Here is a 25,380-nt window from a genome sequence, read left to right as displayed (position 1 = left end):
AAAGGATTTTCACAGTAGTATGGCTGCCTCTGGTCTCCTTAAATATAAATCTGAAAGCAATTCTTCTGCATACAGATATTGGTGAGCTCTATCCGAAAAACAGGTGCCAGAGCATTGAAACAATGTGGAAACTAGCACATTACACACTGTATATGTACATCAAATATGCATTTAACTTCAAGACGCCACCATAACCATGCTCATAAAGAAATTTCAATAGAACAGGTGATTCTGCCCCCTGTTCCTCTCAAAATGTTTTTGTTCACAGGCAGTTGTTATAATCAACCTGAACCTGTCGATGCATGCTGTTGAAACCTAAGATCACCCACAAAGACATAAAAAGGCATCAATTTGGTAGGCAGGTGTTGGCAGTTGGCGATGGCATCCTTGATGAAAGAAAGCTTGAGAATTAGGATCACAGAGAAGCAGTGACTTAGGAGAAAGGAACTGTGTCTACAAAAGTCTCAGGAGACTATAACCAAGGAAAGCCAGCAAGGTAGAATTTTTATAGATTTACTCAAGCATTTCAAGCAACAAGATAATTCCTGAAAATTACCCCATCGTGATATTATATGCTGAGTATTATATATAAGTATATATACACACACCACACAAATTATATGGCATATATATATTTAAAAACATATACACTACAATTGATAAGAAATTTCCAAGGGTAATTTTAACTATTTATATTTTTCATCTTTGACATTAGCTTTAGATCCTAAGTCCTGTGGTAGCACTTCATATACAAAAGGCTAATGGTGGGATCCCTGGGTGGCGCAGCGGTTTGGCACCTGCCTTTGGCCCAGGGCGCGATCCTGGAGACCCGGGATCGAATCCCACATCGGGCTCCCAGTGCATGGAGCCTGCTTCTCCCTCTGCCTATGTCTCTGCCTCTCTCTCTTTCTCTCTCTGTGACTATCATAAATAAATAAAAATTTAAAACAAACAAACAAAAAAAAACACAAAAGGCTAACGGTGTGGATGAGCGTCTGGGGAGGGGGATGTTCAATGATCTGATCACTTCTTTATGTTATATGCTCACATACAACATGGATGCGCTTAGAAAAGTTTACTGTTATGATGCTTTTATATACTCACAATCTTTCATCTATTAAAAATGTTAGGGACAAAGATTTTTCTTACTGTGAAGTTGAAGAATATCTTCCAAGTTTGAAAAAATCTTCCGCAGTTCTGAAGGGGACAGAATTCCTTCCCTGGACACTCGCTGATAGAATACCTGATCAAGAACCTTTAGTGTTCGGACATGAGCTCTTTCAGTGTAGAACAATTCTAAGCAGAGAAAAAAGGAAACATGAAATGTTACCTCATTCAGAATAATTCCGTGAGACCAAACACAGGCTCTAGTTGGAATTAAGCAGCAAATGAGCTCTATAATAATTATTTATAGTTTTAAAAGGATGTAGCATCTCTCATGTCACTTTCTAGATTGCATGAGACCCTCCTACATACCGGCTCTAAGAGCTAAGTGCTGGCAAATGAAAAATATCATTCAAAACTATTCTGGGGGCCCTGGGGTGGCTCGGTGGGTTAAGCGTCTGCCTTTAGCTCAGGTCATGATCCTGGGGTCCTGGGATGGAGAACTGCATTGGGCTTCCTGCTCAGTGGGGAATCTGCTTCTCCCTCTATCCATGCCCTCTCTGTTTGTGCTCTCTCTCTCAAATACAATCTTTTAAACAAACAAAAAAAACCCAAAACTATTCTGTATATTAAAGTTAACAATGGGGCTCCTGGGGAGCTCAGTTGGTTAAGTGTCTGCCTTTGATAGGTCATGATCTTGGGGTCCTGGGATCAAGCCCCTGCTTGGGAGGGAGTCTGCTTGTCCCCTTCTCCTTCTGCCCCTTCTCCTGTTTGTGCTTTCTCTCTCTCTCTCTCTCTCGCTCGCTCTCTCACAAATAAATAAAATCTTTAAAGTTAACAATGTACTCCAAAATCCTTTTGTCTTTTCACAACACTATCCACCAATCATAGCTATAACATCAGAAAGCAGTAAGCCCAAACACCATTTAACCTATTATTTCTTCAAAATAATAGTACTTTTGGTTATCTGATTTGCCTATAAACCCTCATTTCTGAGGCTAGACTTGTTATTTCACTATGTCTCAAAGTTATCAGACACAGGAAAGGTATTTATTGCAATCGCATCCTAAGGACAGTGGAGGGCACAGCATCCATGTCACCCACATCTTTGTCACATATATATTAGGGTAAAATAAAGAACACTGCACTAGGGTAAAGGGACACCTGACTCCCACTTTTGTCCCTATCATTTATCAGCTAGCTATATGATCTTGATTCATTCAACCACCCTGGGCCTGAGCTTCCCCATTTATACTATGCATAAAAATAACTTAACGATGAGACCAAGGCTGCCTTAATGACTGTTCAACTTCAAGATCTATAATCCTATGAATCTTAAACATCTTGAAAGCTAAACACCTTTTCCTTTTAAATTACCATTAAGAACACAGAATCATTTGCATGTTTTGAGTTGGAAAGCTCAAGGATCATCTATATAGTTTAACTGCCCTCTGTATAGAACAAAAGGCTAGCAGAAATTTTGAAGCAAACTCCAAAGCTTGGGGGCTTGTTTTAGTCTAATAAAACTCACTGTATGTGAACAACAACAAAGTCTAATTAAACTCACCATTAATTACTTCCTGTCTTTTGATCTCAGAAGGCTTTAGGCCCAGTAACACTTCTCGACTAACGAGCTGTTGCCAGTTGGGTGGATCTGTCTCTAAGTCATTTTCAAACTGTTCATCCTCACTTTGACTTTCTCCAAAAGCTATGCTGTCAAACCTGAATGAAAAAACCAAAAAACAACAATGAATTCTATTTGGGGCATCAGATGGACAATGGGAAATGGAACAAGTTTTTCTATTACAGTAAATAAGTCATATTTCTCAAGTATTGCTTAGCACAGGGCCTGAAACATCACCCTCTCCTACAAAATGACTTATCTATGTTATATATACCTCTATAAATATCTTTTGAATGATGTGTGTTTATTAAGAATTTTCTTTTATACTAACAGATTTGTGTACAGGTTTTCCTTTCCTTTAAAACTACGATGTCAGAGAAAAAAAAGATTATTTCTTAAAATATGCCTCTATTGAAAGCTACTTTAGGATTACTTACTTTCGAAAGGGTTTCGGTGTCCCATGCTCAGTCACCCTAAAACAATGGGGAACAAAGGGTCAACATGAAAACAAAACAGTAATCAAGAAATTTATGCCTGAACATTTTCCAAACATACAGATGGCCAACAAGATAAGAAAAGATGTTCAACATCACTCATCATCAGGAAAATGCAAATCAAAACCACAAGGAGATATCACCTTGTCAGAATGACTAGTATCAAAAAGACAAGAAATAACAAGTGTTGGCGAGGATGTGGAGAAAAAGGAACCCTTGTGCACTGTTGGTGGAAATGTAAAATGGTGCAGCCACTGTGGAAAACAGTAAGGAGGTTCCCCAAAAAATTAAAAATAGAAATACCGTACAGACTACTAAGTTCATTACTGGGTATTTACCCAGAGAAAACAAAAACACTAATTTCAAAAGGTACAGCATAGGGAATACAGTCAATGGTGTTCTATGATGACAGGCACCAGCTACACCTTTGGCCAGCACAACATAAGGTATACATTTGTTATCACTGTGTCCTATACTCAAAGTGAAGGCAATGCTGTATGTCAACTACACTTCGATAAAAAGGAGAAAAAAGAAATTTATGCCAGTGATACTAAAAACTGGGTTAAACTACAGTGGCGGATAAATAATTCTTCTAGATAGTCAAATGATTTGATACAAAATAAATTTAAAGCACTTCAGTAGAGACACCTATGTGGCACAGTGATTGAGAATCTGCCTTCAGCTCAGGGCCTGATCCCAGGGTCCTGGGATCAAGTCCTGTATTGGGCTCCCTGCAGGAAGTCTGCTTCTCCTTTTGCCTATGTCTCTGCCTCTCTCTGTGTCTCTCTCATGAATAAATAAATACATAATCCTTTAAAAAAATAAAATAAAATAAAAAAATAAAACATTTCAGTACCTAATATTTACTACCAATAAGTTCTAGGACTTTCCCAAAAAGCACATGTGGGGGAAATGCTACAAAGTGTAGGAATAATATACAATGAAATAGCTGAGGGTTCTCCTAACATCCCCACCCTCCAAAGATACCAATGAATCACCTTTCCAATTCCCATTCCTCCTCCTGCACTTGGTCTAAGGGAGGAGGTGGGAAATCAAAGACGGTATTGGGAGTCCGAGGGGTATTATCTATGCAGTCTCCAGATGCTGGTGTTTCTCCAACTTGCTTTGATCCTGGAAAGACAAAATTCAAAAACTCAGATGGTGCTAATGAAGATAATGATTCCAAAAAAAATTAGTCCTGGAAGAGAGCTTCAGTCTATCCATAGCCACATTCCTATTCAAACAGTTGCATGTTTTCTAGAACCAAACTTTTAATACATAAAATTTTAAATGCACTAAAAACTGTTCCCAGGAATATCATGTTTAAGCAACTTAAAAAAAAATCATCATAATGGGGTGCTTGGGCGGCTCAGTTAAGCCTCCATCTTGGTTTCAGCTCAGGTCATGATCTCAGAGTCGTGAGCGAGACCGAGCCCCACGTGGAGTTCAGCACTGTGCATGGAGTTGGTTTGAGATTCTCTCCTTCTCTCCTGCCCCTCTTTATGTAATATCTGTTTCTTCCTCTTCTGAGGATTTTACTAACTTATACTTCCCATCTTCACTTCCCCCTCATTTCTTCCCAATGTTTAATATTATCATTACTACTAATGGGGTTATTGGTTATTACTTAAGTTTAAATGATAGAATTATATCTACATTTTTGTTTCATCAAGGAGTTAGTACCTTAACACTCTTGTCTATCAAAGTAGGTATTTAGTATCCATATTCTTCCCTTTTATTGTATTTTTTTTTTTGGTAAGATTTCATTTATTTATTCATGAGACAGAGACACAGGCAGAGGGAGAAGCAGACTTCCTGCAGGGAGCCCAATGTGGGACTCGATCCCAGGACCACAGGATCACACCCTGAGGTGAAAGGAGACTGCTCAACCACTGAGCCACCCAGGCGCCCCATGACTCAACTTTCTTGAACAACTTTGTTTTTCTTAGTATTTCTAAATTACTTTGATTGCTGTCAAAGCACTGTCATTTTATTCACATCTCAGATTTCTTCATTTGTTACATCATACTAACAACTGCTTAAAACCTCCCTTTTTCTTATCCCCTACTCCTTATGTTCCAATCTGGGGCAGTGGCTCCCTTTGCCTGTGACCTAACCATCATCTGAGACTTGCTTGCCCTTCACCACTTCCCTGGATGTTTCCAGTATTTCCCAGACCCCATAACACTGCCTTCCTTCATTTTTCTCTCATTTTGCTGAAGTATGTATCTTCAAATCATGTTCAAGGAAAGGATACACTTCAGTTAAGCTTTGAATCCTAGCATATCTGAAAATGTCTTTGTACCCTTCTTCACGTCTGATGGGTAATTTGGATGGACATAGAATTCTAAGTTCAATAATTTTTTTATAGTAAGTTGCAAGGCCTGATTCCCATGTATTCTAGCCCCTGGTGTGATCATGAGAAATGTGATGCAGCATAATCCTCATTTTCCTTCCCCTCAAAGCTTTTGGGACTTGATCTCTGGTGCACAGAAATTCTTAGAGACATTCTAGGTATGGTTCTTGTTGTTACTTTTCTTACTGTTATTAATTCATCATAGGTGGTTCCCAGCGAACTCTTTCTGTCTGAAGACAAGTCTTTTTCCCTTTGAGATGGTCTCTTCTATCATTTCTCCAATTGCCTCGCCTCTTATTTCTCCTGCTGATGTTTCGTCAAAGAAGAGACGTTGGACCTCTCAAGTGGCTCTCTACGTAATTCCTGTCTCTCTGATTTCTATCTCTCAACATTTCTGATATACATTCTGAAATATTTCCTTGACTTTATATTTTGGGACTTTTTTTTTTTTTAAACTCTTGGCAGCTGTGGTGGTTTGAAAATATGAGCACAAATTCTTTGCTACTCCTCCCTCTCTTCTGGGGGTGGAGCCTAACTCCTCCCTGCTTGAGTGTGAGCTCCATTTAGGGGCTGGCTTTAACTTGCTGAAATGACAATGTGCGACCACAGAGACTAAGTCATTAAAGATAGGGGGGCTCCTTTCTTGTGCTCTCTTTTGGATCACTTAGGGGAAAGTCAGCTACCATGTCATGAACACTCATGCTGTTCTGTGGAGAAGCCCATGTGGTGAGGAGCCAAGGCCTCCAGGAAGGAGCATAGCCCCGAGGCCACCAGCTACCAGTGTGAGTGCAGATGCATGTGTCTGGCCCCAGTTAAACTTTTCAGATGGCTGATTGACATCTTGACTGCCACTACAGGAAATAGAATTGCCCAGCTAAGCTGCTCTCAAGTTCCTCACCAAAAATGTGACATAATAAATATGTTTTGTGTGAAGCTATGAAGTTTTAAGGTAGTTTATCACAGTAGTTATTGTATTCTATGTAATAGTTCTATTATTATTTTTAAACATTTTATTTATTCACTAATGAGAGACACACACAGAGAGAGAGAGAGTGGCAGAGACACAGGCAGAGGGAGAAGCAGGCTCCATGCAGGGAGCCCGATGTGGGACTCAATCCTGGGTCTCTAGGATCAGGCCCTGGGCCGAAGGTGGTGCTAAACCACTGAGCCATCTGCGCTGCCCCAATAGTTATATTAAATCATTTCTTTTTGGTCTCTGAAAAATGTTCTTTTTTCATAGCATTCTTCTTCTTCTTCTTCTCTTTTTTTAAGATTTACTTATTTATTTATTCATGAGAGACAGAGAGGCAGAGGCACAGACAGAGGGAGAAGCAGGCTCCATGCAGGGAGCCCAACGTGGGACTCAATCCCGGGCCTCAAGGATCACGCCCTGGGCGAAAGGTGGTGCTAAACCACTGAGCCACCCGGGCTGCCCAGCATTATTATTCTTGTTTTATAAGTGTAATAACTTTTAAAATTTCCCCAAGCATACTAACTTAGAGGTATTTTTTTTTAAGTTTTTGTCTTTTACCTAAATTATTGTTTTTGGCTAGGGGCAGTTTTTAAAAAAATTTTATAAATTTATTTTTTATTGATGTTTAATTTGCCAACATATAGAATAACACCCAGTACTCATCCCATTAAGTGCCCCCCCCCAGTGCCCGTCACCCAGTCATCTCCACCCCCCGCCCATCTCCCCTTCCACTACCCCTAGTTCGTTTCCCAGAGTAAGGAGTCTTTCATGTTCTGTCTCCCTCCCTGATATTTCCCACTCATTTTTTACTCCTTTCCCCTTTATTCCCTTTCACTATTTTTATATTCCCCAAATGAATGAGACCATATAATGTTTGTCCTTCTCCGATTGACTTATTTCATTCAGCATAATAGCCTCCAGTTCCATCTACATCGAACCAAATGGTGGGTATTTGTCGTTTCTAATGGCTGAGTAATATTCCATTGTATACATAAACCACATCTTCTTTATCCATTCATCTTTCGATGGACACCGAGGCTCCTTCCACAGTTTGGCTATTGTGGACATGGCTGCTAGAAACATTGGTGTGCAGGTGTCCTGGCATTTCATTGCATCTGTATCTTTGGGGTAAATCCCCAGCAGTGCAATTGCTGGGTCGTAAGGCAGATCTATTTTTAACTCTTTGAGGAACCTCTACACAGTTTTCCAGAGTGGCTGCACCAGTTCACATTCCCACCAACAGTGCAAGAGGGTTCCCCTTTCTCCACATCCTCTCCAACATTTGTGGTTTCCTGCCTTGTTAATTTTCCCCATTCTCACTGGTTTGAGGTGGTATCTCACTGTGGTTTTGATTTGTATTTCCCTGATGGCAAGTGATGCAGAGCATTTTCTCATGTGCGTGTTGGCCATGTCTATGTCTTCCTCTGTGAGATTTCTGTTCATGTCTTTTGCCCATTTCATGATTGGATTGTTTGTTTCTTTGCTGTTGAATTTAAGAATTTCTTTATACATCTTGGAAACTAGCCCTTTATCTGATACGTCATTTGCAAATATCTTCTCCCATTCTGTAGGTTGTCTTTTAGTTTTGTTGACTGTATCCTTTGCTGTGCAAAAGCTTCTTATCTTGATGAAGTCCCAATACTTCATTTTTGCTTTTGTTTCTCTTGCCTTCGTGGATGTATCTTGCAAGAAGTTACTGTAGCCAAGTTCAAAAAGGGGGTTGCCTGCGTTCTCCTCTAGGATTTTGATGGAATCTTGTCTCACATTTAGATCTTTCATCTACTTTGAGTTTGTCTTTGTGTATGGTGCAAGAGAGTGGTCTAGTTTCATTCTTCTGCATGTGGATGTCCAATTTTCTCAGCACCATTTATTGAAGAGTGTCTTTTTTCCAGTGGATAGTCTTTGCTCCTTTGTCGAATATTAGTTCACCATAAAGTTGAGGGTCCACTTCTGGATTCTCTATTCTGTTCCATTGATCTATGTGTCTGTTTTTGTGCCAGGACCACACTGTCTTGATGACCACTGCTTTGTAGTACAACCTGAATCTGGCATTGTGATGCCCCAGCTATGGTTTTCTTTTTTAAAATTCCCCTGGCTATTCGGGGTCTTTTCTGATTCCACACAAATTTTAAAATAATTTGTTCCAACTCTCTGAAGAAAGTCCATAGTATTTTGATAGGGATTGCATTAAACATGTAAATTGCAGGGACAGTTTTTATGTTTATTTTGTATTCTCTTTTTTATGTCACTGATATAGTTGGCATTATGTATTATCTTAGGACTTGGTTCTAACAAGGAAATTTTACCAAGAATGAGTAATACTATTCATATTTGAGAATGCAGGACTGGGTAGCTGCTGTGGCTTTCCTTTACAGCCATACGGATGTAAGCCCATTGTAGCTGGGAGCTCCCTGGGCAGGGTGAGACCCTGGCATGTTTACACTCAGGTTTTAGGCCCCCAATGTTAGAACTCCACAGCACTAATATTACAGAGGACTTACCTTGCCCTACATAATTCAACTTTTCTAAAAGAGAACACACTCATTTTCTTCTGGTGTATACAACACGCGGCTCATATTTTACAATTCAAGGACCAGAAACTGCTGACATCATTGTTTTGATTATAGACCTCCAATTAATTCATTATTTTCAGCTTTACTTCTTACTCATGCACTCCATAAGACATGCCAACTCTGAGCCCAACATCTCTCCAAAGGTTCCAACAGGCAGCCTGGCTCCCACCTGGGCCTCCTTGAATACATTATAGGCTCCAGCTTCCTCTATGATGTTTTATCCCTCAAATCACTCTTGTCCACTTTTAATCTCCCCAAAATTTGGTGAAATATCTTACTTGTTGATAATATCTTCCCTTCCTCTACTTCCCTTCTCTTCATGTTTTTTATTTAGTTGTTACTGGTTACCTATCTGCCATGTTTTTATTTCAATGTGAGCTGGGAGCCATGAATTCATGCATCTACTCAACTCAACGTCTTCAGAATTCCATATAAGGCAAACCTCCAGATTTTTCTATGCATGTCACCCCTCCTGCTTTGTCTCAAATCCATGCTTCCTTGCCCGCCACCCCGTTCTGCTACAGCCCTCTCAAATGGAGACAGATGTTTCCATTATACAATACATACTTCAGTGTGGAGATGAGACAAATAGATACCCCTGTTCCTCAATACTACTTTTAGACCATTATCTTGCCTTCTTAGAGAAATCCCTTTCTGCACTGAGGCTCTCCCTCTTTATGACAATCTAGTAGTACTGAACCTTCGGCTGCTGGTGCCGTTTTCATCTCTTTGCTGCTATCACAAGGGGTGACTTCAAACCCTCCAACTCTTGGCTTCTTGGCTCCTTACTTTCTTCATCTCTAGTAATTTCCCCTCTGCCACTCCAGTGACAAGTCCCACAGCTTTATCCTTGACCTTGTCATACCAGAAATTGAACTGCTTCCAAAATCACTAATACAGATAGGCATTCCCTTCTCCAAATACAGCACCAATTCTCTCAGCTTACTTGCTTAAGAAACCCATTATAACAAGCATGAAGAAATATGGTCACAAGCTTTCTTCCCCAATGATCTATAATTACTTCACATCTTTCTCTACTCTTTAAGGCCTCTTGGCCTTCTCGCTCAGCTAATAATCTTGCCCTCACACACACTCTGGCTCTCATCTCTGCTCTCCTTCTCAAAACCTTGTCCTACTAGTTATAGACAGTTATTTCCTGCATCTTCAACCTCTTCCTCTCAACTAGCTTCCCTTTAGTATTAAAAAAAAAAAATCTCCAGTAACTCAGATTTTTAAAAAAGTCTTTTTCAGACTCCTTCCACATCTGCCCCTAGCTACTAAGTCCCCTCAACACGCCTTTTACCCTTTCATTACTAGATCTGGCACAATTTGAATTTTTATTTATGTGACTATTTTTATTTATGAGACTAAGTGGCACAGGGCAAGAATCTATGTATAATTATTGTGTGCTAACATCTGATACAAAGCAAATGTCTGACAGTTCAGTCAGTATTTCTGAATTGATAAGAACTCAAAATGAGCATTCAGCATGGATTTATCACTTGTAGAACATTAAAATGTTAAAATGAAATTGGATTCAGTCTTGATTAAAACAATATGCCACTCTATTTCTTACTTAGTGGGACTGAAAATCTCAATACTTAGTTACTAAATCGAACTATAGCACCGGCTTACCTGTATCATTCTCCTTCCCTCCTTCCTGGGAAAGAGTGGCCCCAGCAGCCACAGAGGACATGGGATTGGCTGGCAGGTATCCGACCTCTGTTCCTTCGCCTGCTAACGCACTCTGGCGCACCTTGGCAGGGTCCTGAGGCTCAGGACTCACAGAAGAAGGTGTGGATAAGTGCTTCGGGTGGCGCTGCTTCTGTAGTTCCATGGCTCTGCCAACTGAACAGAGCAATGGTTAACAATTTATGTTGCAAAAATGCTTAAAAAAAAAAAAAAGATGATGCAAAGGATTTAAAAAAAGATGTCTGGAACATGGTGGACCCTAGAAAAATATCTATGAATTGTTACAGAGTGAGCAATAGATAGATAGGAAAAAATGGCAGAAGGAAGAAAAGAGAGTGAAAGGAAGGATGGAAAGAAAAGATAGGGAAGAGGGAGGAAGAGAGAGAGGAGGGAGAGAAAGAGATGAAGGCAGGGTGGTGGAGGAGGGCTGGAGAGAAGGAAGGAGAAGATGGAAGATGAGGGGGAATGACGGGAGGGAGAAAAGGACAGGAGAGCAATGGCAGGAATACTGAGAGAGGAAGACAGAGGCACACAGAACTACGCTTACTTGTGAGAGTGAGAATGAAGCCTGTTATTCCTGGGAGCTCATGGCCCCCCACCCCTCCCTGATACTCGCAGCTTCATTCTTACATTGTGCCTCAGAGACTACAGAAACTGCTGGCAGCCAGCTCACCACTCTTGCTCAGGTCAGTAACTATAAGAAGTCAAAACACACTCATGTCCTCAGTTGTCATCATCGCCCAGAAGCACTGCACTCCCTCACACAGCTCTGGATAAACCTAATCTTCAAATTCTTCCTTCTCTTATTCCTCAATTCCTCTTCTACATCCCTTGGAACTCATGGTCAGCATCTTAAATACTCCATTCTCTTCAACCTCTTCTCTTTGAATTTCCTTCATCTTCTCAATGTTTCTTGAGCAAGGGGCATCACTGGTGTCTGAGAATTTCGCACTGTACCACAATCCCACCCCTACTCCAGCCTGGCCAATGATTTCAAATGTAGAGCTGCCCAGTTGAAGACCAGTACATGACCTGATTTCCCTGGCTGAGCTTCCATCCTCCCTATTTTTCCCCCAGATCAGTGGCCTGATCTCTCTCTCTATTGGGCCCGAGGGTGGAGGGAGGTCAGGAAATAAAGCACAATGGAGAGGTGGAGAAACTGCAGAAGTATGGTGAGTAATATGTGTATGAAAAGATTAAACAAAGAATGGTGGAGAAATCCAGGCACATTTAGTTTTTTTAATTTAACAAACAGATGTTGGATGCAAACAAAAATCAGAACAGGTAAGTAAATTACGTTATGGACAACTGCTGGGATATTGCCATTAAAGAAGATGTTTAAGATAATTATAGAGCCACATGGGGGTAGTTGGTTCAGAAGTAACCTTGAAATAAAGGCATAATGGAAGCTCAATGGAATCATTTCAGGAACACCTTTGTCCAGCAAGTCATTCTAGCTAAGTGAGCCTCTGAGGGAAGATGGTGGGAGCTGGTGAGAAGGCTGCTTTTCCGACTTAACATACTTGCACTGTTGTCCTGACGGCTTGGTCTCCTTGGGGGTCCCAGGATGCTGGGGAATCCTCTGCGCTTTCCTTTTTCTTCGCCTTCTCGATCTTTCTTCATACTCTGCTAGAGTTGAGGTACAATCAGAGAGGTTAGGAGATACATAACAGAGTAGACTTCTTTTGTGGCTTTCAAACACAGAAAGGCAATTCTAATGGTCAGCTGAGAGAATTGGTTAAATGGGAGTGAAGGACACACACACAGAGCACTTGATAGAGGCCGGCATGTGGTACTGTGCACACATCAAATGCAACATGTCTTTTCAACCCCTTTAGAGCTGGCATTTTTGGAAAACAAAGGTAATTTTAAAACACATTTAGTGGGACCTTGTTCCAAGCAGTTTATCCAACTACTGAACAAGTACTTAATAAGCTCTTAATGTGTGAGGGCAAAGTGCTAAAAGCTGGGGATACAATGAGGGAGGCCCTTGCCCTCACAGAGCTTCAGAGTCTAACAAAAACTAAAGAGAAACATACATAATTACAACCATGACAGGGGTCATAAAAGGAAAGACAAGGCTGTTGGGATGGCACTCTCTATATAAACTGCTATCTGCACTCCTCACTGTCTCATCCTTGCTTTACATGCTTGGATTTCTCGCTAGATTTCTGAGCTTCCTGAGAGGAGGGGCCATATCATACACTTATTAGCATGCCTAGTACCAACCTGCTGGAACGGTAAGTACCAAGAAGGAAACCACTGCAACCTGTGTAAAGAAGCATGGAGACCCAAACACATTATTACCCAGTTTTACCTTGATTTTTGGAAGGAATCCAATCCGACCCCGCTTGTGCTCCAAATTTCGAGGTTCTTTCACTTTTACCCCAAATGCTTCATGTACATTAGGATAACATACTGCATTGTTGAACTGGAGGAGAAGAATTAAATAAAATAAGAATTCTGAGAAGGGGGACTCCTGGATGGCTCAGCGGTTGAGCATCTGCCTCTGGCTCAGGGTATGATCCTGGAGGTCCGGGACTGAGTCCCACACTGGGCTCCCTGTGAGGAGCCTGCTTCTCCTTCTCCCTATGTCTCTGCCTCTTTCTCTGTGTCTCTCATAAATAAATAAATAAAATCTTAAAAAAAGAATTCTGAGAAGGGAGGGTAGGTAGAATAAAGATATCAAATGGCTTCAAAAACCCCAATGCTGGAATCCTTAGAATTCATTCATCAAGGAAAAACTAAGGAAGAATCTATTTGTTGCAAATAGAAAAAGATTCTACTCAAGATGCGAGGATATTAGTCAAGTAAAATTGAGGCCACCAGAGGGAGACAGTCTGAATTTTGAAGTTAAAAGAGAGAAATCCTATTTAGGACTGACAGGAAAAAAGATAGTTTCTTTTTTTCATCAAATTCTAGGGGAAAAAAAACCCCAGTTATATTACCTCTTATCTTCTTCCACAGGCTGAGCAGTCATCCTAAAAATAAAAATATTTCAAAATTAAATACAGTCATATAATGAAAGAGATGCTACTCACTCAGACAACACCTGAAACAACAGAACAGAGCTAGATGCTTTGGGCCACCCTCAATCTTTGTCACCTGGCATAAAATACCAAAAAAAATGCAAACCCCTCAAGGGACCATACGCTTTCCTCACTCATGTCATCAATCGTCAATATTTTCTGGCATGAGATCATTTCAAAGCCGATGAACTGAAACCACTGAAAGTGCTCAACCTGTTTTTCATCAGTTAGAAATTTTATAGTCACTCATTTTACCAATACCCAGAAAAAGAAACACAAGAGCTTTGCTAAAATATCAGCAAAACTGAAAAATTAAACCATTAAAACCCAAATACATAGCTCCACATATGCAATCTGCCACCCCTTCTAAATTTGTTCAAGGTGTGCATGAAGCATAATGAGCATCTCCAGAGAGAAGGTATGTCTACATATACTTCTGTTATACTTACAACACTTCTTCGATTTTGGCAACAATCTGTTCTGCACATGCCCGTTCCTTTTCCAAAGTTACCCGGTCCTTGTCTCGCTCTGCGTCGAGTTTAGTCAGCTCGCTTTCAGCCAAGGTCAGACCCATGCTACGCTTCTGCCTAAAGGGAACATGACAACTTCCTGAGATAGCCCAGAGAAGCACTATCTCCCTCTGGAAATCCTTCATCAGACTTTCCATAGCTAAGAGTTTCTAGCAACAGGTAAAATGTCACAGTTTTCTATTTTGGGGCCCCTGTCACCTAGGACACTGGAGGAAAAGAATTCTAGAGGCGATCGCTCAACAGGACACATCCTGACAGAGCACACTTAGCCTAGAAGAACAGTGGGTTCAGTGAGTCCTGGAAGCGTATGGAATGGGGACTACAGACTCAGTACACACCAACTCTGACTCCAGGTGCTCATTATGGTTTTTTTTTGCTCATTATGTTTTAATCACAGTGATAAAGACCATACTCTGAGCCAAGGACTTAACGTGTAAACTTTTGCTACCTAAAAAGAAGATTAATTCAGAATAACCGTATCAGCTTCTATCACCCAGCAAGCTTACCGAAAATCCTCCAAGTGCCTCTGAACTTCTGGGTGGACTCTTTCCTGCATCGTTTGGATATAGTGGCGGTGTAGATCCTCTGGTATAAGCTCAGGTCTCCTTTTTTCTGCATCACAAAAAGGCAAAGAGTTATGTGATTTTAAAGGTACGTTCTGGGAGTGCCTGGGTGGCTCAGTTAAGTGTCTGCCTTCAGCTCAGGTCATGATCCTGGGGTCCTGGGATTGAGTCTCACATCGGGCTCTCTGCTCAACAGGGAGTCTGCTTCTTCTCCCTCTGTCCCTCCCTCTGTTCATGCTCGGTCTCTCACTTTCTCTCAAGTAAATATATAAGTCTTAAGGGTATGTTCTGTGTGTTGTAACTGGCAATATATCAATGTTATTTGGTGAGAACTCAAAGTAGAGCAAGAGAAGGTCTTCAATGCATTTATGTATTCTACTTCACATCGCAGATTTCATATACTATACTTTAAATGTATTACAGACTCTCTTTCCATTGTGATTGAGATGCCCTACTAGCCGTCATGTGACAGATAACACCTTTAGAGCTGAGCTGAGCTACGGATTCTCCAGGATACTGATGCTCCAGACTTACCTAGATCTACTGATATTTCATCAGGCACAGAAACTTTCAGGTGCTAAAACAAAAATGCAAACAGAAAGTCACACAACACTAAGCACTCTTTTATATATATTATATATATATATATGAATTCATATAAAGTGAAGAAATGCAACTTGGATAGCTATTTTTATAATCACATTCAGGGATAAGCTCACCTACCCCATCTAAATGTCACAGCTCTGGATAGTCCTCACTGTTTAAACTTGAAAATAAGCCCTTTCCCCAAGGATCACACTATAGGGGAAATATCTGTAGTCTGGTTAATATACTCAGTTATACATCATTTGAAATCAATATAGCTAAAATCTAAACAGTGTGTATATTATATGGAAAACTTTGTCATATACAACCACGATTTTTTTTTTTTTTTGCTGTATTTGAGACCATAGATCATATATTGCTGGTAATTTCCTATGTAAAGTTAAAGGACCCTCATGACACTCACGCCTCAGTGAGAAGGTATTGGATGTCAGTGTTGAGGCTTTGGAGTATTAGACCTCCAATAACTATCTGTAGTTTTTACTATTGAGCCAACGAAGATAACTGTGTCATAATTAACTTCTTCTTAGCTAGGATTTTCCCCATAATAACTGCAGTTTCTTGTCCCATTATCATATAACTGTGTTTTCCGTCTCACCACCTGGGAAATTTTCCATTTAGAGAAACTATCTTAACCTCTTCATGCTTACTTTCTATTATATACTTACTTAAGTCATCTACTTACAGAATTTAAACAATTCCTTTAAGATCTAAAGCTTTATATTAAAAAGTCATTGGTGAAAATTATGAGATCTCCAATATTCATCAGAACAATGAAATAGATTTCAAAGCTTTCTCTTTAACTGAAGTTGCCACACAGTAGCTCAAATCAACTGTCCTAGAAGTACTGCCAGCACAAATGCAAAAAAAGATTCACATGCTCATTTCTGTATTTATATGAAATTAATATCACCAGTGGTATTAAAGAATCATTAGCAAATAAATTTAGCAGGGTTCTTATACTCTAATGTTGATAAATTTAATACAGATCATGAGTAGCAAAATAAAGATTTGACTTAGTTTGAAGCTATTAAGAAATGTGAAATTAACTTCGAGATTTACCTGAAATAAATGAAGTAAATCAAAAAGATATATGCACCTCTCTGTTCATTGCAGCATTATTTACAATAGCCAAGATATGGAAGCAGCCTAAGTGTCCATCAACAGATGAATGAATAAAGAAGATGTGGTATAAATATACATAATGGAATATTACTTAGCCATAAAAAAAGAATGACAACTAGCCACCCATGACAACATGGATGGACCAAGTGGGAATTGTGCTAAGGAAAATGGTCCAGACAGAGAAGATAAATACCATATGATTTCACTTTTATGGGAAATATAAAAAACTAAAACCTATGAGCAAACAAACACACAAAAAGAATAGAAATGGATTCATAAATACAGAGTGGACTGGACTGATGGCTGCCAGAGGGTAAATGGGGTGGAGAATGGGTGAAATGAGTGGTGGTGATTAAGAGGCACAAACTTGCAATCATAAAATAAGTAAGTCACAAAGTACAACATCCATTCCTGATAAAAACTCTTGACAAGGCAGATCTAGAGGGAACATATATCAACATAATAAAGCCCATATTTGAAAAACCCACAGCTAACATCAAACTCAGTGGGAAAAAACAGAGTCTTCCTCCTAAGGTCAGGAACAAGACAAGGATGTCCACTCTCACGACTTCTATTCAATTAAGTTCTGAAGTCCTAGCCACAGCAAGCAGACAACACAAAAAGAAGAGGCACCCAGATTGGTAAGGAAGATGTAAAACTTTTACTATTTACAGATGACATGAACCATATAGAGAAAACCTAAAAGATTCCACCAAAAACCGGCTGGAACTGACAAACGAATTCAGTAAAGTCGCAAGATATAAAATCAACATACAGAGATGTATTGCATTTCTATACACTAATAATGAAGCCACTGAAAGAGAAATTAAGAAAACAATCCCATTTGTAACTTCACTACAAATATTAAGATATCTAGGAATAAACCCAACCAAAGAGGTGAAAGACGTGTACTCTGATAAAGGAAACTGAAGATGACACAAAGAAATGGAATTTCATTCTCAAAGATTAGAAGAACAAATATTATTAAAATGTCTATATTACCCAAAGCAAAGTACACATCAACACAATCCCTATCAAAACAGCAACAGCATTTTTTACAGAACTAGAACAAACAATTCTAAAATTTTTAAGGAACCACAAAGATCTTGAATAGTCAAAGTAACCTTGAAAAAGAAAAGCAAAACTGGTGGCATCACAATTCTGGACTTCAAGTTCTATTATAAACCTGTAGTGATCAGTACAATATGGTACTGACACAAAACAGACACATAGATCAATGGAACAGAACAGAAAACCCAGAAATAAATCTATAACTATACAGTCAACTAATCTTTAACAAAGCAAGAAAGAATATCCAATGGGAAAAGGAAAATTTCTTCAATAAATAGCGTTGGGAAAACTGGACAGCTACATGCAAAAGAATGAAACTGGACCACTTTCTTACACCATACACAAAAATAAATTCAAACCATTTTAAAGATCTAAATGTGAGACCTGAAGTCATATAAATACTGTGAGAACACAGGCAGTAACCTCTTGACATTGGCTGTAGCAACTTTTTTCTAGATACATCTCCTGAGGCAAGGGAAACAAAAACAAAAATAAACCTCTAAGGCCATATCAAAATAAAAAGCTTCTGCACCGTGGTGGAAATGACAAAATTAAAAGGCAATTATGGAATGGGAGAGGATATCTGCAAATGACATACCCAATGGAGGATTAGTATCCAAAATATATAAAGAACTTACAAAACTCAACACCCAAAAAACAAATAATCTAATTTGAAAATGGGCAAAAGACATGAACAGACATTTCTCCAAAGATCTACAGACGGCCAACAAACACATGAAAAGATGCTCATCCTAAACTACATCAAGGAAATGCAAACCAAAACCACAGTGAGACATCACCTCACATCTGTCAGAACAGCTAAAATCAAGAACACAAGAAACAACAGGCATTGGCAAGGACGTGGAGAAAAAGGAGAAAAAAGTCCCTCTTGCACTGTGGAATGCAAACTGGTACCACCAGTCTGGAAAACAGAATGGAGGTTCCTCAAAAGTTAAAAATAGAGCTATCTTACTATTCAGCAGTCACACTACTGGGTATTTACCCAAAGAATACAAAAACACTAATTCAAGGGGATACATGCCCTTCTATGTTTATAGCAACATTATTTACAATAGCCAAGATATGGAAGCAGCTCAAGTACACTCTGATCGATGAATAAAGAAGATGGCGCATAGACAATGAAAATTATTTAGCCATAAAGAAGAATGAAATCTTGCCATTTGCAATGACTTGTATGGAGCTAGAGAGTATAATGCTAAGTGAAATAGGTCAGAGAATGTTAGGGAAAGACAAATGCCATGATTTCATTCATAAAACAAATGAGCAAAAGGAAAAAAGACAGAGACAAACCAAGAAACAGATTCTTAATTATAGAGAACAAACTGAGAGTTACCAGAGGGAGTGGGGTGGGATTTGGATCAAATAGGAGATAGGGATTAAGGAGTACACTTGTTATTAACACTGAGTGATGTATGGAATTGTTGAATTACTATACTATATACTTGAAACTAATAAAACAATGTCAATTGTACTTCAATCTTTAAAAAAGGAAATATAAAATTCAAATATACTTCAACATACTGTCATTTCTTCATGGAAGTAAATTTTCTTAATAAATATAATATATAATATTTTACACTGGCAGTATTCATAATAGCAGCATAATGAGAACGCTAATTAATTCACTCAATAAATACCTGAGTGATCAGTCTGTGCCAGGATCTATCTACTTAGTGTTGTAGAAACAGCAATAAACAGACAAAAATATCTGCCTTAATGGAAGCTTTAGGGATGCCTGGGTGGCTCAGTGGTTTAGTGCCTGCCTTCTGCCCAGGTCGTGATCCTGGGGTCCCGGGATCGAGTCCCGTATCGGGCTCCCTGCAGAGAGCCTGCTTCTCCCCATGCCTAGGTCTCTGCCTCTCTCTCTGTGTCTCTCATGAATAAATTTTAAGAATCTTAAAAAAAAAAAAAAAGAAAGCTTCATATATAATCTCAGTTCTACAGACAAAAATAACACAGGAAAGGGGACAGACAGTGAAGACATAAAATTTCAAGTAGGGTGCTCAGGGAAGGCCTCACTGAGAAGGTAACTGTATTTCACAATGTGTAGGCATGTAGGCAATATAAAGGAATATAAGAAAATAAAAAAATATATAAGGAAAATGGGGCAGGAGCTGGAGGGAGAAGTGGTCTGTTTCAGTGTATGTCTCTTTTAAAAGATAGGTAAACTCACAATGTTTGCATGCTAATGTGAACGATTCAGCAGGAAACAAAGAACTGATGGTGCTGGAGAGATGACAGTTGCTTGGATCATGTTGTTGAGTAGGTAGAAGGAAATACACCAACCCAGGTGAAGAGGGCAAGAGTAGGCCTTGGAGAAAAGAAGGCAAGCTAGCTATCCACAGCATCAGGGGAAAGGCAAGAGCGTACAGAATGATGAAGGTGAGGGAAATATTCGGTAGAAGTTCTCTGCAAATACTTCAGATTTCCCACAGAAACTGCAAGGGCCTCAGCTGAGAAAGGGCAGGAGAGGAAGTGAGGTTTCAGGAGAGGAAGGGTGGGGAACAGTCATCAAAGAGAAGTACAACTGTGGAAGGCCCAGGGAGTGGAGCATGATTACACAGGAAGCATTAAAGGCTGTTACCCTATTGCAAAGCTAAGAATTATAAAACTCATCAGTTTAAAAACCTTACAAAGATTCCTACTGGTAAAATAAAACACTATTATCATTTCTGTAAGATCTTTTCTACCACTTTTTAGTTACCCTTGTGGCTCCAAACTTCAAAGAGGCCAACCAGAGTTCATTATGCAAGTATTATCCTCTGGATCCTCATACATATGTATGTATATCATTTGTGTTCTCTTTGCACTCTCTTGTCCTAATTATGCACATGTATAAACCCAAATATACATATGTACTCCCTAACACCTACTGTGAGAATTCATAGCCTACAACTAATTCAGAAATAATAAAAGTAACAGTCAAGAGTAATCAGTAACTGATTACATACAACACAGATGTCAGAAAGTCCACAACAATAAAGTCCAAAAGCAGGGGAAGACTGGAAGTAGGAGACCAGTAACTCAATGTACTATAGCAAAGATTATATAACGTTAACTTGGTAACTTACTGCAGATCGATCCAGGAAGAACTGATGAAACTCAAGGAAGACGCGACGAGTCTCCTTGGAATTGGTCTGCTTATACAGGTCTGAATACAGGTAACAAAGCTGTAGTAGAGGGAGAAATGGATAAGAGAGTAAAAGGGAGAAATCATGAAAAACGTCATCTATTAGATGTTCACTGGGCGGGAAAATTTCCAACAAGTAAGCCACCATAAGCAATGTCCTCATTTCTACACAACCAAGTTTTAAAAAAAAATAAATCAACTGTATTTTAATTATCTTATCTATCCTGATATGTTTAGAAACTCATCTTGCAGAAGTGAGAGGTTTTACGGTATAAGAATCAGTGTAAGAACTTTGAACTGGCTAAATGAACAAATACATTACCAGTGTGGCAGGGTCAAACTGTGAGACTACATGGTGTAAGAAAACAGCCAGGTGAGCAGGGCGAGATTTCAGCAGTTCAATGCTCTGGAAACAGCTGCACTGCCCATTGATCTAGGAAAGTGAAGTATGGATACATCAATAACTCCACACCCAGGGTGCACAATGTAAGGTAAGCACAGTTAAACACAGCTACCTACACTTTACTTTGACCTACCCTAAAACAACTCAAGATTTCAAAAATTTCACTGAAATTTATTAGTACATGAGCTTACGGAATTTCTTCCCCTGAAAATTAATAACCTCTTGGAAACAGGTTGAAAGAAAGCCCATCTTAGGAGAATGTAAGTTTAGAAGATGATGATCGAGGAGCTCAGGTCCTCGATCAGGATGCAAAAAACAGCATTAAAAACACTTCTAAAAATGTAAGGGGAGGCTTTCTGCCTAATAATGAAATAGACGTCTTCCTTTCCTTTTGAGCTAATTGCAAAAATAGTGGTATGAAAATGGAGAGGTATAATTTTAAGCAAGACGACTCTGAGAAGATATTCCCGAACTACATGAACACAGAAAACTAGGAGTTAAACTTAAGGAAACCTCGAATCACAATTTCCATTTAACTTCTCACATCCAAATAGAGAAGAAAGTTAATCTAAACAAATAACACCAATTCTGCATGATCTCTTTCAGAAAATACAAGAGGAGGGAATGCTTCTCGAGTTATTTTCAGAGGCCAGCATTAAGGGTACCTGAGTAGCTCAGCTGGTTAAGGGTCTGACTCTTGATTTCACCTCAGTGGGGGAGCCCGCTTGGGATTCTCTCTCTCTCTTTCTCTCTCTCTCTCTCTGCCCCTTTCCCCACTTACATGCTCTCTCTCTCTAAATGTGTAAGTAAATAAAATTTAAAAAGGGGGCCACAGCATTACTCAAATACCAAAGACATCATAAAAAAAGAAAATGACAAACCAATATCCCCCATAAAAACCAATGTAAAAATCTTCAACAAAATAATAGCAAACTGAATCTGGAAATATATACAAAGGAAAATACATTATGGCCAATTGTAGTTTATCCCAGGAATGCAAAGCTGGCCAACATGCTAATATCAATGTAATTTACTCTATTTAGAGACTAAATTAAAAAAAAAAAACCCACACAATCATCTCAATTATTCAATAAAGTTCAATATCCATTCATGATGAAAAATCTCAGCAACCAGAAATAGAAGTAAACTTCCATAACCTAATAAAAAGTAACTACAAAATACCTATAGCTAACATCTCACTTACTAAATATTTTTCTCCTAAAGGTTAGGAATAAGGCAAGAATGTCCTGTCTTAGCACTTCAATTCAACCTAGGTGGAAGACCTAACCAGTGCAATAAAGGTACAAACAAGAAATAAAAGATAAACATGGACGCCTGAGTGGCTCAGCAGTTGAGTATCTGCCTTCAGCTCAGGGCGTGATCCCTGGTCCATACTGGGCTTCCTGTGGGGAGTCTGTGTCTCCCTCTGCCTATGTCTCTGCCTCTCTCTCAGCACCTCTCATGAATAAATAAATAAAATCTTTTAAAAAAAGAAATAAAAGATAAACAGATTGAAAACAAGTAAGTAAACAAGGAAATAAATTTGGTGGTCTATGTCAAAAATCCCAAAAAGTTATTTTAAAAAGCTCCTAGAAGTGGTAAATGAGTTTATTAGTAAGACCATGGGATACAAGGACAAGAATCATGCCACTCACCTTTTTATACACCATCAATAAACAACGGGAATTTTAAATAAAAAAAATATATATTTACAATTATACCCCCATCTCCCAAATTGAAGTACTTAAGTGTAAATCAATCACTTATCAGCTTTAAAGGCAAAGCCATTTCTTCTGGTCAAAGCTTAACAATCCAAGCAATTAAACAATTAATCTCAGTTCTAGGACACAGCTTTACATCTTTACAAATATAATCCCAGTCTCCAAAAAGCATTTTATTTTTTTGCAACAAAATTGAACACATTGAAGAATTAATAATCCGTGTTTTAGAAAAAAATGTCATCACCTACCTGTTCATGTTCAGTACCGAAATCATCATCCTCTGCTCCAATAATATGAGCTGCTATACGGGGAGAGGGGCTCCCAAAGAGAGATTGGGTATCCTGGTAACATGCAGAGAAAAGGAACAGAAATTAGCTCTTGGTCAAATTCACAGAATGAAGCCAAATCATCAAAAATAAATGGTTCACTAGGGATGCCTGGGTGGCTCAGTGGTTGAGTGTCTGCCTTTGGCTCAGGTCGTGATCCTGGGGTCCTGGAATCAGGTTGTGATCCCAGGTACTGGAATCAAGTCCCGCATCAGGCTCCCCACAGGGAGCCTGCTTCTCCCTCTGCCTATATCTCTGCTTCTCTATGTGTCTCTCATGAATAAATAAATAAAATATTTCCAAAAAGAAAAAAGAAAGAAAAAGAAAGAAAGAAAGAAAGAAAGAAAGAAAGAAAGAAAGAAAGAAAGAAAGAAAGAAAGAAATGGTTCACTAAAAGATTCCGTTTTATTTTCTTTTAGTGATTTTCAAAGAAGTGGTTCTCAAATTTTCAAGGCAATCAAATGCTTTAGCAAAGAAAAGCACAACAGTATCAACTGTTTCTCAGGAAGAAAAAAATTTCCTCTGGAAATAATTAACACCTTTGCTCACTATACTCTTGGATATCTGATTCTAATCACTCTGTGTGTACTCCATTCATTTCATATAAACCTTGTCATAGAGAGTTGGCTTATGTAAACAATTACAATTCTAAAGAGCTAGAGTAAGAAAAGTAAATGAAGACAACAGAACAAAGGAAAAATGAGAGCAGAAATGATAAGACAAGTGAGGAGAGAGGTTAATACAAAGACTTCTATTAACATCGCATAACTGAAAGCTGTCCCTTAACCCTGTTTTTTCATTTTCAATTCATTTTCGTAAGTGCATAATGCAGGGTTTTTCAACCCTGGTACTGCTGACATTTGGGGCCAGATAATTCTTTGTTGTGGGGGCTGTCCTATGCATTGTACGATGTTGAGCAGCATCCTGGGCGTCCACCCACCCACTACATGCCAGCGGCAGCCTCCCAGTCATGACGATCAAAAATGTTTCCATACACTGCCAAATGTTCCCTGAGGGACAAAATCACTCCTGGTTGAAAATCGCTGGCATAGTGCAACAAAATTTTCAAGTAATCACACAAAATTAAAATCATTTTGTATAGAAACAAAGAACCAAAATTGCAAACATAAATTGTAGGTTGGCAGATCTCCCTCCCATGCAATGGCTCCTCCATTTGTCAGCTCACTTGCAAAGTTGGATTTAGCATGAAAAAGGTAGTGTAAAGGCATTAATGTAAATGTAAAAAATATGGATGTTTGAAGACCACAAATACTAAAATCAAAGGCCATACAGTATGAAGATAAATACAAATTTGGGAAGATCTTGGCTCAAACTTGAGAGCAATCGAACATGCAGGATGTGAGGCTGTCCTGATTCAGGGGTTATCTGTATAGGAGTTACAGCTGAAGTTCTGCACATGTATCCACAAGATATAAACAGTTTAAGCACTATGTAGCTGTGGTCTTCCCTCCTCAGGTGTGGTGCAGAACTCTGTATCTGCATCTTCTAAACGTGATTCTGCCTTTTTTACTACTTGTTTTTTGAACCTCAAGGCTTTAGGAATTTTTTTAGAAGTTTAAAAAAAAAAGTAAAACGAGAAACTTGTTTTGAGTGGTTGTTAGACTCTAGCTGTTTCAGTGTCTCTGATTTTTCAATAGTCCTTATGTTGCTAATAACTGATGAGTCACAATATTCTGTTAAATCTTATACTATAAAACTTTTTGTAAATCTGATTAAAAAACAAAATGAGAATGCTAAAGTAAAAGCATTTACTTAAGAATATGCAAAATCCAGCAACTCTACTTCTGAAAAAAATAGCCAAATGAACTAAAAGAAAGAACTTGAATAGATATTTGTAGGCCCATGTCATAGTAGCATTATTCATAATAGCCAAAAGGTGGAGACAACGCAAATGTTCAGAGTGATGAGTAGATAAGCAAAATATGGTCTATACATACAATGGACTATTATTCAGCCTTAAAAAGGAAGGAAATTCTGACACATGCTACGATATAAATGAACTTGGAAGACTTATGCTAAGT

The 25,380-nt window shown here is 38.9% G+C and overlaps 1 protein-coding gene across 1 annotated transcript in view; it reads right to left on the bottom strand.

The window, feature by feature from the left end:
- The window catches only part of ARHGEF12 (Rho guanine nucleotide exchange factor 12), a 150,429-nt gene that overhangs the window by 23,765 nt on the left and 101,284 nt on the right, over nucleotides 1–25,380 (bottom strand). Inside the window, 15 exon segments of the mRNA XM_055305875.1 lie at nucleotides 1,150–1,296; nucleotides 2,672–2,826; nucleotides 3,166–3,201; nucleotides 4,221–4,353; nucleotides 10,760–10,972; nucleotides 12,340–12,445; nucleotides 13,134–13,207; nucleotides 13,210–13,247; nucleotides 13,765–13,797; nucleotides 14,295–14,432; nucleotides 14,882–14,987; nucleotides 15,473–15,515; nucleotides 20,830–20,928; nucleotides 21,211–21,321; nucleotides 23,261–23,353. Of these exon segments, the coding sequence (XP_055161850.1) occupies nucleotides 1,150–1,296; nucleotides 2,672–2,826; nucleotides 3,166–3,201; nucleotides 4,221–4,353; nucleotides 10,760–10,972; nucleotides 12,340–12,445; nucleotides 13,134–13,207; nucleotides 13,210–13,247; nucleotides 13,765–13,797; nucleotides 14,295–14,432; nucleotides 14,882–14,987; nucleotides 15,473–15,515; nucleotides 20,830–20,928; nucleotides 21,211–21,321; nucleotides 23,261–23,353 (1,525 nt within the window).

Source organism: Nyctereutes procyonoides, unplaced genomic scaffold (assembly GCF_905146905.1).
Source record: "Nyctereutes procyonoides isolate TBG_1078 unplaced genomic scaffold, NYPRO_anot_genome, whole genome shotgun sequence".
NCBI lineage: Eukaryota > Metazoa > Chordata > Mammalia > Carnivora > Canidae > Nyctereutes > Nyctereutes procyonoides.
This window is presented reverse-complemented; position numbering and strand designations above follow the sequence as displayed.